Source organism: Cyprinodon tularosa, unplaced genomic scaffold (assembly GCF_016077235.1).
Source record: "Cyprinodon tularosa strain WSP-4 unplaced genomic scaffold, ASM1607723v1 ctg1492, whole genome shotgun sequence".
Classification (NCBI taxonomy): domain Eukaryota; kingdom Metazoa; phylum Chordata; class Actinopteri; order Cyprinodontiformes; family Cyprinodontidae; genus Cyprinodon; species Cyprinodon tularosa.
This window is the reverse complement of record NW_024038323.1, coordinates 7,232-20,433: the sequence shown is the minus strand read 5'-3', so window position 1 is coordinate 20,433 and position 13,202 is coordinate 7,232. Positions and strand designations below refer to the sequence as shown.

The 13,202-nt window shown below is 34.3% G+C and overlaps 1 protein-coding gene across 1 annotated transcript in view; it reads right to left on the bottom strand.

The window, feature by feature from the left end:
* LOC119779565 (dynein heavy chain 5, axonemal-like) overlaps window positions 1-12,844 on the bottom strand; it is a 43,653-nt gene extending 30,809 nt beyond the window's left edge. Inside the window, exons 1-4 of the mRNA XM_038279244.1 lie at window positions 12,645-12,844; window positions 3,061-3,195; window positions 2,528-2,612; window positions 2,228-2,385 (exon numbers count right to left, since the gene is read on the bottom strand). Of these exons, the coding sequence (XP_038135172.1) occupies window positions 2,228-2,385; window positions 2,528-2,612; window positions 3,061-3,195; window positions 12,645-12,728 (462 nt within the window). The 5' untranslated portion in view covers window positions 12,729-12,844. The remainder of the gene's footprint in view (window positions 1-2,227; window positions 2,386-2,527; window positions 2,613-3,060; window positions 3,196-12,644) is intronic.
* Between the last annotated feature and the right edge of the window lie 358 nt (window positions 12,845-13,202).

The window sequence follows — 13,202 nt, the reverse complement described above, 5'->3', positions numbered from 1 at the left end:
TGTTCCCAGAATATACAGCAGACCTCCATATTTGTTCCGCTGCACGTGCTCTAAGGTCTGAGAATTAGGGGGCTTTCACGGGAGAGGACTTTCTCTGTGGTTGGCCCAAGACTCTGGAATGGTCTGATTTCAAGACCCACTTTCATTCACTGGCTTTTAAGACTCAACGAGGTGTATTGTACTGTATATAATTCCATTTAATTATTTTATCTTTTATTTGTGCAGCACTTTTGGACATTTCATGTTATTTAAAGCTCACTGTGCACATTTAAAAGGTAAATATACACGCCCTTTGATTGCCTCAAGTGTAAAATGAGCTTTCCTCTATGTACCGCAGTTGCTTCTACGATCTCCATTAGACAATTTGTAAGAGAGTGATTCAGGTTGAATTCTCTAGGCATGCATGTGAGTGTGATGCACAGCATTTTCCCTTTAACCTAGTTGCCTTCCTGAGTCTCAGTCACAGCAAGAGAACAGGGGTGATGATTTGCAAGGATAAAAACTGTTTTTATAGTGTGACAAAAACTGCCAAAATGGTGAGAAGATTTAACTTAGCATGTAACTTAGACAGGTTAATGTCTGTTGTTTGAAAATCCCAAAAATTCTACTTTTTTGTATTACAGTCACCTTTTTACCAAAGCCATTTTTTCTTACATGTAAAACACTACTTGGCAATAAAGCTTTTCTGATTCAAAATTTTAGCTTAAAGAGTAGAAGCTGAATCCATTGAAAAAAAAGGTTCTCATTAAGTAGCTAAATATGTTTTAACTGTTTCATTGGGGAAAGAGCCCATATTATCTTTCCATTTTTGGAAGAGATTGTGTCTGCAGGTGGTTCAGGGACAACAGGAGGGTCAACACTCTGATTCTCATCAGATTAGAATCCCTCAAAATCAGGGTCCTCCTGAACACAGTCCTCTTTCCCAGAATAAAATCTCCTCTGAGTCCCTTTCACTGTCAAATAGCTGTTCCAAAACTTCTTTGACAGTAAATTTTTCCAAGCACTTTCAAAGAGAGCGTGAAGATGTCAGTACAATCAGAGCACAGTGAGGAATTATTCAGATAGAGAACTACTATGCAAGCTTTTATATTTACTCCTCTCTGATTTTGTATGAACTACCAAAGTCCGTGCAGGAATTGCCCGCCCTCCAGAGAGCAGGAATATTCAGTTCTACTTTGGTAGGTGTGAGTTCAGAAGGTCACACAATAACACATACACACCTTCATGCCCATGGTGCAGATGTACAGTATCAAGGTTCTCTTGGGAACAGAACAAAATTTATCAACTAAAGTGGATCTCCTGGACATGCAGCTTTGGACATGTTAGGTCACACCACAGGCTAAAACAGCTTGGGGTCAAACTGACCCCTGAGGATAAAATTGTGTGCAGTGTGTGTACATAAAAGCACATAAAAAAATGTCTGTATGACAATTTTATGTTATCAGTTGTCCCCATCAAATTAGGAAAAGTCAAGAAATATGAAGCAAAAAAAAAAAAAGGTTAACTGGTATATTTTGAATGACAAACATTGAATGGGGTCAAATGGACCCCAAGGAGGATATGAGGGTTAACTAAAGGCAAAAATTCTGTCCAATTTGTGTATAGATGAAACAAATCCACATTGCTGTATCTTTCTTTGTTTGGCTATGACCAGTAGCACACATGACCTGTTTCAAACAGAAGTGATTAGCTTTGCTGCAGGCAGCATGTGGGCAGTTACAATCCATGACCCAAACAAGCTGTGATATCACAAGGCTATTGATGAACACTCCTGTAGCTCAGCTTATCTTTAGATATAGCAAGGATTCGTGGGAACTGTTTATCCCTCAAGATTAATTTCCGGTTAGACTTATTTTTAGCTGGTTTTATTTTTATTTTTTTAAAGCAAAGATTAACATCCTTTTATAAAATATTTTGCACGATATTTTCAACGGCCATTTGGAAATACACCCTGAATTAAAAAGATTAAGGTTTTTGTTTAATTTTGTTTTTTATAAAATCACTTGTTTCTAGAACTGGACATTAATACGTAGCATTAACATACCAGATGGCTTCATTTCAGGTCTAACTTACTAAGGAAAAATATTTTTAACTTTAGCTGTTTTCTGTTTTTGTTCAATTATTACATGTCACTGTCATAGTTGAGGCTAAATTTGTATTTTAGTTTTAAAACATAATTTGCTGCAATAAAATAAAGGTCTATGCTTTCAGAAAAACACGGACTCACACTGTGTATGTTCGCAGAGGTTATTGCTCTCAAAGTTTTTGCTCTGGTGAAGAAGATGCAAATGCCGGTCAATGCCACATCCTTTCCATCAGTTACAAACACTTTCTTTGTGTGATTGTGCCGGTGGGAATCAAGCTGGGTGGGTAGTGCGGCTGCAGCTGCAGAAATAAGGAGTTAGTCATCATCAGCCTTCATATTTCTGCTGGACTGTTTTCAATGTTCTCACCAGTGTCAACAATAATTGCATAAAAGACAGTTTGTCTACTTTGATCCATTGAGTATTCTTTTTTTTTCTGTTACCTCCTTTTGTAGATTCAGTTTCCTGATAAAACAGCATGAGGTGTGGGAGACCGTTTTCCAAAAAAAATTGCTCCATACGATCAAGCTGTTTCAAATGCAAAAAAAAAATAAAATAAAGTAGGAAACAAAACTATAATCTTCTTAGTGAGACTTTACTTTGAGCAAGATGTTACAACACATTCAAATAAAATAATAATATGTAGAATAATAGCTGTAAGCAAATAAACTAACAAATTTGTAATTAAAAAATTATCTAACATTGAATGTTATGTTCTATTAAAATGTAATGTTAACTTTGCCAAACAGCATTGCTTAATATTTTAAATTTAATATTAATCAAGTTACCCGACAAAAATGATGGCCGACATTTTCTTTGATAACTGACTTCTTGGTTTATAATAAAAGCAAATGTAGTAGAAAAAACCCTTAGAACATGCATAATACAAACATTTGACATCAGTGAAAAATTAAAGGCTATTGTTGTTTTTTGCAAAGCTAAGCAAAACTTTTCAGTTATAGTTTAATGGAATTACCTGATTTCCTTCCAGAATGGCATCTTGGACTTCTGATTCCTCCAGACCCAGGCATAAGGCCACGATGCCGAGGATGTAGTCATGTCTTCCATCCAGCTGGTCACGTTTTGCCTCACGCTCCTCTCTTAACTTTTCCTGCACAAAATTTACAGAGAAACTTAATTATTCAGATGATCTGGTTGGATCTCTGATGTAAAAAACATAAACCTATTTAATGTCGAGAAGGTGTTGACTTAATTTAATCATGTAAGCCTAAGTAAAAACATGGAATAAGCACAAATAAATACCTTTAATTTCACATTCTTATGACATGTTAATAAAGCATATATTCACAAATGAAGAAGACTAAATGACATGTAAATTCACTTCATCTTCCAGTACTTTAAATAAAATAGGTCTTTGTATTCCTGTATATTGGGAATCAGGGTTTTTAGATGATCAATTTTGTTTTAAATGTATTGCCAAATGTTAAGGTTAGAAACCAGGGAATAAAACTGTACAATAAGATTCCTAAAAATCTGGTTTTGCACGGGGCTTTTGAATTTCTTTTTTTTGCTTCTTTTTGTTGCTTACATTTTAACAGCCGTGGATAGTGGGGCAAACACATCCTTAAAATAGTTTTGGATCAGTCACAATTGTTGGAGGTGCTGGTCTTCAACTCAAATTTGAATTCAAAATATGATGTCTGTGTGAAGAATTAACAAAAACAAAAAACTGAGAGCTCTTCTGAAATTTTGCACAGATTATATATGTGAAAACTAATAAATTTTTCAGTAAATGTTCTATTTGTTATGGATTGAAGAAACGTATTGTGTCGGTAAGAGCAGATGAAAATCATGGAGCTTTAATATCATGTAAGTTTATTCTAGCATAACTGACAATAAGCAAACAACAGTCTGGGTAAGGAATCAGGCTTGATTCCTAATCAATCAAAATTAATAAAGAATTAATACCAATCAATTTAGCTCAATTTATTCAAGATATAATGAGATGAAGGGCCATTAAAGACAGAGCAAGGTTTTGGAAGGTCTGATTTATAGAAATAAAGGTCATTTTTTTTCACTTAAACTAAGAAAAATAACTGAATAAATAAATATAAAACTGCAAAATTAGTTGAGAAAAGTTTTCAACAGAAAAGTAAAAAAAAAAATTTGAGTGGAAATAAGTTTAATAGCTGTCAATTCTGTTGAAAGTGGCCAATAGGAATGCAGGCCTGCCCATGACACATTCTTCACATTGCAAGAAAAATCCCAAATCGAGAGCAAAGACTCAGGTTTTGAGAAAGAAACGAAAAACACTTTGAAAGAGAAATCTATTTTTCAGTGTAAAAATATTTCTTTTAAAGGGCATTCTTTTCCCTTGGAAATCATTTTCTAAATATCAATTATACTTTTTCTTTAAGTTCAAATAACATAAAAATTTGTTATCTCCAATATATTTATTTCACTAAAATTCAAGAATAACTCAATATTTTGTATAACTTTTTTCTTGATAGCTAACCTTCGTAGACAAAATAAACACACTGCCTTGTGTGTGCTACTATATATATATATATATATATATATATATATATATATATATATATATATATATATATATATATATATATATATATATATATATATATATATATATAGGAAAAAACATTTTACTGTCTTTATCAATCTTAATCCTGTTCCTTTTAGATTTCAAAGAAAAAGAGCATTGAATTTAGTTAGATCATCATCAGATATTGATCACCTGATCTTTCATTTCCTGACCCTTTTTAAATTCTTCAATACTTTTATTTCATGTCCATTTTGTCTTGTAATCTTGATTACTGTTAGTTTAAAATTTATCTTTGAAAGTGTCTTTCTTTAACAAAACATGTAATATAAGCATAAATATTGTGATTTGTAAAAAAAAATGCATATTGATCAAATATTCTTCTCCTTCCTCCTGTTGGGTTATTGGTGTCCCTGAAAAGGAGATTTTGCCACAACCAATTCACTACCAATGACTACTACAGAAATAGATGAGAGCAGAGGGTAGAATATCATCAGCTGACAACCAAGTCGTTCGCATTTGTTCTCTCACCCGAATGACCTTGGAAACAATTTGTCTCCAGAGCTTCTTTCTAAACATCTTCGACATGACAGCTCCTTGCCTCAGCGCCTCACCTCTCCTACGTCTTCTCTATAAGCACCTATCACTTTCTCATCTGCATTTGCACTCTCACCTCAAGGGCTAAGGGCTATCAATTGTTAGTGCTGACCATCCGACTAGCTGAGCTCAAGCTATAAATGCTGTACGTTAATAGCCACTCAAATCCGAAGTTTGAGTTTAGTGCCAGATGAGGCCATGACATATGAAACACAAAACATACACCTGCATAAATGATGTTAAAAATGTAATAAATAAATGTTCTTATTCTTGTTTCCTGTCTTTTTTCAGTTCAGGTTTAATCTAGGTAATCGTAAAAAACTTTTTTTTTTCTTTTTTACTAGAAATACCAGTAAGGCTTTTAAAAAACATGCTTTTTATGTTTGGCTACTTTTTGGACGGATTAATCGAGCCTAATTAATTTGCAAGCTTCTTGGGGATTTTGAACATGAATAATTGAAATAAGGTGATTATATCAGGAAACATCAAATGATCAATAAAAAAAAAAAAAAGTTGGACTGAAAACTAAACTACTAATTCTAAGACAGCACAGTCTTAGCATTTCAGGACTTACACAGAGTTTATTCTAAATTACTGAAGAACAAAACTTAAAGCTGCTTCTCACTGTTCAGTTCTGGCTCTGGTTATGCAGAGTAAATTTGAGCCTGTACCTGAGAAATCTGGGCCCTTGATACACTAACAAAAAGTTTGTAATGTATATTGGTGCCGAGCCATCCAATAATTTATGGACTAATAACAGTATTTTAGGTTCATTCTATGAGATATGGGAGTGTAAGCACTTTAGAACTGAGGTGATGTGCTCTACTTTCTTAGTTTTAGAGATTAATTAAATGAACTAGCATGAATTTCTTTTTAAGTCCTGCTGTCCTGAAGATGTTCTCTAGGTCATAGGAGGCAGACTTTGTTGCTGTCTTTATGTGCCTTTGAAGGTTCAGGCTTAAGTCTATCAGTACAGCAAGTCTTCAATCCTGATTGGTGGTTTATATATATATATATATATATATATATATATATATACATTATATATATATATATATATATATATATATATATATATATATATATATATATATATATACATTATATATATATATATATATATATATATATATACATATACAGAAAATACAGGAGATCGGAAGGTAGAATATCATCAGCTTGTTCGTGTTTTCAAATAGAACATTAACGATCTTTAACAAGCACTATCCTAACATGACCTGCGGCTTAGTAGGGCACCAACCTGACTTTTAAATCAAGCTGTGCTCTGATTGGATTCTTATAAGAATAACCCCAGATGCAACAAAACCTTGCCAATAGTAGTTTACATACAATTTCTACAATCTCACTGAAATGGGCTCTAGTTTGAATGAGAAACTGAATCATAATAATCACCAGGTCCTAATGGTGCAAACCCCAGAGTCATGAAGGCCTGTGCATGGGATAAAACTATCCTTTTAAAATGGAACCATCAGTTTATCCATTTGTCTTATTCATGATATTAATTATTCCTATTTCAATGTATAGTAGCACTAATGCAAATTCTCCATGCAGATATTTCATAACAAATATTGGGAAATATGTGGGACTAGCTAGATCCATAGATGGCAAACATTATAAGATGTTCATTTATAATACCATGTGGCACACACTTATGCACAAATTCTCGTATATATAACTTTTGTGTGGTAAACATTACCACAGAAAATTAAATTCAACTTCAGATTGTATTTTAGAGCTGGGACAACTAATAAGAGCCTTAAACAGCTAAGATGTTTGGTTTCTTTGCATCGCATATAATAGATGGAAGCTACTTATGGATTACCACCACTGACAGAGAATTATGCATGTAAAACTCATGACCTTAATAACTTCCTACCAGTGACATAAAATAAACCCAACAACTAATCAGTGATGAATCACACATCTCGTCTGTTACATCAGAACTCTCAGGTCACCTTACCTTGTTTTGATAGTCTGGTTTAAAATGCAGCATAGTCGTTGATAGCCTTTCAAACTGACGGGTCTTTTTCAAGCTTCCCGATCTCTGACCGGTTTTGCTTTTCATGACATTAGAGAATTACAAAGGAGATACAACAAAAGAGGAGTGGTTTTACTGCACTGTTGGACCATTCAACCTTCTTGTTTGCCATGTGAGAAAGCTTAGAGCCCTGAAATTATAACAGCATTGCTTCTGAGAGGGTACTGCTAACTAGATAATGTGGTGTTGGATGACACCCCGTCAGCACGGCAATTATCATGGTCCCGCTCTCACCTTACCACACTATTATAACAATAGGATGGAGAGATGTAGGAGGGTGGTAGTAGAAAGCCTGTTGTAAGGCAGGAACATTCCAACACTGGGTCTCTTAAAGTGCAAATCAATGGCAAATACCTGTTGACTATATGGTAAGTGAGTGTTGTGTTGCCCTCTCAACAACAATAGATTTTATGCATTCACCCTTTATTACCATTGAAAGATGGCTGTTTCAGTCAAGGGCAGTGCAACAATAAAATATAGTTCAAATAAATCCAGAGCCTTGATAATATGCCATTTGTGTTAAAAAGGTGGAATATATTCTTGCGCAAGCTAAAATTGAACTTGTCAAAATAAAGAAAAAGTCAATTAAGGTTAACTTTGTTCTGATAAAAAAGTACTTTGTGGGTATTATTAAATGGTGTCCATTTTAGAACTTTGATTGACAAAGACTATTACATTTCATTAGTGAGGTTCTTTTTAAAAATCAAGCAATCGGAGGTGCAACAAGCCAGGATGAAAATGTCAAGCAATTCAACTAATTTATTAATTGTGAAAATGTTAACATTACATGTTTAATTATTCCATAATTGTTTAAGTCTAGAGCCCATATTTATAGCCTATAAGTATACATTATTTATTTGAGTTTTTCTTAGCTGGGCCCAACACTTAAAAATAATTTGTTCAAAAGTTAAGCCAAGAGAGACAGCATAGTTTCGAGTAATCAGGGAAATGTGCAATGGTTTGGTGGTTAACACCGTTGCTTTAAAGTGTGCTGGTTTCCAAATTTGGCAGGACCCCTATGTGCATGTTTAACATACACATTATGCGGTTTTCCTTTGGGTATTCCAATTATATATATATAGAACAGTTCCAAAACGTATATGCTAGTGTTTTTACCCAATTGTAAATGTGTGGATTTTCTGTCACAAGTTCTCTTCTATGATGCATTGCTGGCCTGATAGGGCATAGCAACCAATCGAGTATTAAAAACAGAAAACTGAGATGCGTATAGAAAATCAACGGCAAAAGAAGGTATCCTTAAAGAAACTAACAGATTTTATATGTTGGCAGACTGAGGTGAATTTATCATAACCAGTTCACCGACTATCTGGAAAGTAGTCTCAGAGGAGAATTCCTGATGCTGACTTTATCTGTAAATCTGGTTCATCTGGGCTCAAAATAAATGATAAATTCCCATTGGTTTCACCAGTAATTGTATAGATTGGAATGAAAAAAATTTGGTTCAGCTATCAGTTTTTAATAATACATGACTGGTAGCTCAAGGTTGGACTGTCGACTTGTAAGCTGCCATGAAACAAGAGAGTGATCATGAATTATAAATGAGCAGGCAGACTCCCTATAATAGAATACACCAACTAAAACAGTGACATTTCTCTTTTCTTAGGAAAACTGAACCTCACCCTGCAAAGAAGATTTAGAAATAAGATGTATTTTTTTTACCTGCAATTTACTACTTATAATTTACCTTTTAACAGATTTTTTTTTTTCGTTTTCAGTACATTAGCAATAATATTAATTTCACTGTCTTGCCTGATATTCTGATCTTCAGTTGACAAAAAAAGCTTAAATGACATTCTCATGAGTTTACTGACAGATATTGTGAAACTCCTCTTATGTAGTAAAGGAAGTAGATGACTTTTTTGGAGTCATGTGGATTTTAAATACTGTAGATAAGTGTAGTCTAGAAGTCTTAGTATAAGACATGAATATTAAAGGTAAAACTACTTCATCTTTGTTCAGCATTTTTAGACTAAGCAACCTTAGGGAAGCTGGTGAAATAATATGCCACCATCTTGTGGACAGACGCTCACATTACAACCATCATATACAGATAGTGCTGTGATCCAGCAACTTTTACATGAGTTCTGCTGCATTGAGGAAGTTAATAACCAAAAATTTGCTCCTAAAGTCATTAGTAAAGGAATTTTAGGATGAATTCAAAGTTGAAAATGAAGTATACAATATTTCTATCAGCGTGTATAGTTGCCAAAGAATGTATTAAAGCTACAGTGTGTAATAATTACAGGGATATACAGTCAGAAATGTAATATATTATACATAACTATGTTATTTATCATCATCTACGAGCTCAGCCTATTTGCGTTGCCTTAGAATTCGTTATTTATAATTACATAGGAGCAGGTCTCGCAGCCATGGAGGCAGACATCTTTGCGCTACGGCAGCGCAGAGCCAACAAACTAGCGATTGCGAGATCCCCAAAACGTCACAACGGTGTGGAAAAAATAACGGGTATATTTATTATCTTAAGTCTACATGAAATCTATACCCTACACAGACTAATGAAATACTATCTGTAAAATTATCTATGTAAACAAACCTCATCACTTGAGAAGGTAGGTTATGAGGACGTCGTGGAAGACATTTTGTCCCGTAACGCTCCCCGTACTGTTGAGGGGGAGAAGCGGTGGGGGGGAGATGTTCATGTTGCTGCAGTCTGCAGTCTGACCGCTAGATGTCGCTAAAAGTTACACACTGTAGCTTTAAATGCTGTTAAATATTTTTTTTTTTTGCCACGTCTGTGTTTTGATTGTGAATCTAGATACAACTTCTACAGAAATCCCTTGTGATATATAGTTGTATACTCTAAATTAAAAAGAATAATAAGGACGGAATAAAACTAGATGTTGCATATTTGCATCCTTTCTATAAACATGAAATCGTGACCCTGAGCCTGCAAAACAAACTCCCAGTATAAACCCAGAAAAGGTTAACTGAACAGTTTCTGAACCGACACCCTCCTTATTTGCACCAGTGCAAATGTCTTTTTCTTTTTTTAGAAAATGTATAAATTAATAAAAGACATTTCTGTTTATCATTTGTATTCTGCTTTCAAAAATGTCTTTGCTGAGAGCGAATAGGCTCTATGCACAACTCTCCTGAAGGCAGCTCTTCTGTTTCCTATATTTTTCTACTGGATGCACTGATGAATCCAGACATGCCTGACCTCAGTAACCAGGGCCAGTGACACCTGGATTAATCAGTCCCCCAGTAATGAAAGACAGGAAAAAGCCCTAAATTCAACAAGTAGGCTACGTTCGGATCTATGGGATGCCTCCTGCGAAGGCGAGATTTGAAGGCCTGATTACATCATAGCACGGCGCCGAGGTCAGATCAGATTCCAAGACTCCTCTTTATGCGGCCTACAAATGTATTTCCTTTTGCCTGGTTTGAAGGATGGGTCTGGTGTATCCTATCTATCCTTAGATATCCCATGATTCATTGCAAAACCTGCTCCGTGATCAGAGGAAAAAGGTACTTGGTGCCGAACAGTAGTAAATATTGGAAGTTCCGTTTAATATAATATAGTATGTAGTCCCATCTGAAATTAATGAAAATAGTTGTTTTAATAGTTGTTGAGCCAGATATGTGGCTGGTATTGTTTTATTTATAAAAAGGTTTTTATCCATTACTGTGTAAATGGGTTTGGCTGTAATTTGAGGACAGATTCTAATATATCTGTAGTATGGGACTATAAATCTGATAGGATTTTATTTATTTTTTTTATCTGATATTATTTTTTAATTGCTATTTTGCGCAATTACCTTAACTAAGTATTTTTTGTTGATGAATATAAGAGATTTTGCAGATCATTTTTTATACATAAATGTTTAGATTGACTTATATCTTTATATCCCTTTTATAGAATAAAATAGGGGGGAAAAAATCCCTTTATTGTCCCACAATGGGGAAATGCTGGTGTTTACAGCAGTACAAAAGATTATAGAAAAAAAAGGTCACAAATGTGGATCTTAGAAAAATGTCTAAGAATAACAAAATAGCGAAGAGTTAAAACATAACCAATAATATACTGTACTGTAAATTGCTTTAACAATATAATACTGTGCACCTGGGGAAATAAATAATCAATATACAGCTAAGGACATGTTTACAGTAATGGATATGTGAAAATAGCAGAAACATCAGAGATGTGCAAAATGACAGCAGCATGTTATTTAACTGACTAAGGTTTATTTCATTACATTTGCTCTTATTTGTTCCTGCTCCCAGTGGTTGTCGCCTTTATTCCACTATGTTTTCTTATTAGTGTAGTCTTTGTTCACTTTACAATAAAAAATAGAAAATAAAATGAAAAAATAAACAGTCTTGAAAAGTTCAGTATTCATTCTTTTAATGCTTTGTTTTTCAACCATCACGGTTGCTAAGCGACAGAGCAGTAAAAACTGACTAGACTAACTATTAACGTAAAAAGATGATCGTAGCCTATTTTATGCACGAAATAAAATTTCAACAACATTTTTTTTAAAGTTATGTGAAATGTGAAATTAAGTAGCCTACTTTAATATTCACAGAAGTTTTAAATAAGACTTTACAACTTTAACAAATGGAAACAGATCTTTAGCTGGGCTTGTTACACAGAAAAGTATGTTTTGTGGGTAATGATTAGGTAGCATCAAAAGTTAAAGAAAACATCCTAAAGTAAACTGTAAAAAAAAAAAAAAATAAATAAAACCCAGAAAACTTTTGATATATATATATATACATCAAAAGTTATCTTGCGCATAATTAATTTATTGTCCAATTATTAAGCAGCCTACAAAATGTAGCTTAAGCTTTGTAAGTATTGAGGGGAAGATAAAACTCACTGATAATATTCAGTTATGTGCATTAAATGTGGTTTTTGCACCGACCTGCGCTTCCTTGAGCGTCTCCACAGACATAGATGACTGGCTGGCTCTGCTTTTGTAGTCCATTTTAGGGTTCCGTGAGCTGAACGACATGGCTTCAGTTTTTCCCTATAACATAAATCCTCTTTCAAAGCTAATTTAACGCGTTTAACCAACTTCTCTCCAATGGGCAGAGATTTGGCAATAACAGTTACCCTACAAGCGCTTCTGTAGTTCGTTTCCAAGGCAACAAGGTAGTTAAAAAGGTGGGGGTTGTAGAGGTTATTTTTTCCATTTAATTGAACTTTCTTCTCTTAAAGCCCTTTTTTAAAATTATTTTTATATTTCCATCAAAAGTTATCTTGCGCATAATTAATTTATTGTCCAATTATTAAGCAGCCTACAAAATGTAGCATACGCTTTGTAAGTATTTAGGGGAAGATAAAACTCACTGATAATATTCAGTTATGTGTATTAAGTGTGGTCTTTGCACCGACCTGCGCTTCCTTGAGCGTCTCCACAGATGACTGGCTGGCTCTGCTCTTGTAGTCCATTTTAGGGTTCCGTGAGCTGAACGACATGGCTTCAGTTTTTCTCTATACCATAAATCCTCTTTCAAAGCTAATTTAACGCGTCTAACCAACTCCTCTCCATTTTTTTCAGTTACTTCAGTTAAGTCGGCAGAGATTTGGCAATAGCCGCTACCTTACAAGCGCTTCTGTTGTTCGTTTCCAAGGCAACGAGGTAGTTAAACCCAGAAAACTTTTGATATATATATATACATCAAAAGTTATCTTGCGCATAATTAATTTATTGTCCAATTATTAAGCAGCCTACAAAATGTAGCTTAAGCTTTGTAAGTATTGAGGGGAAGATAAAACTCACTGATAATATTCAGTTATGTGCATTAAATGTGGTTTTTGCACCGACCTGCGCTTCCTTGAGCGTCTCCACAGACATAGATGACTGGCTGGCTCTGCTTTTGTAGTCCATTTTAGGGTTCCGTGAGCTGAACGACATGGCTTTAGTTTTTCCCTATAACATAAATCCTCTTT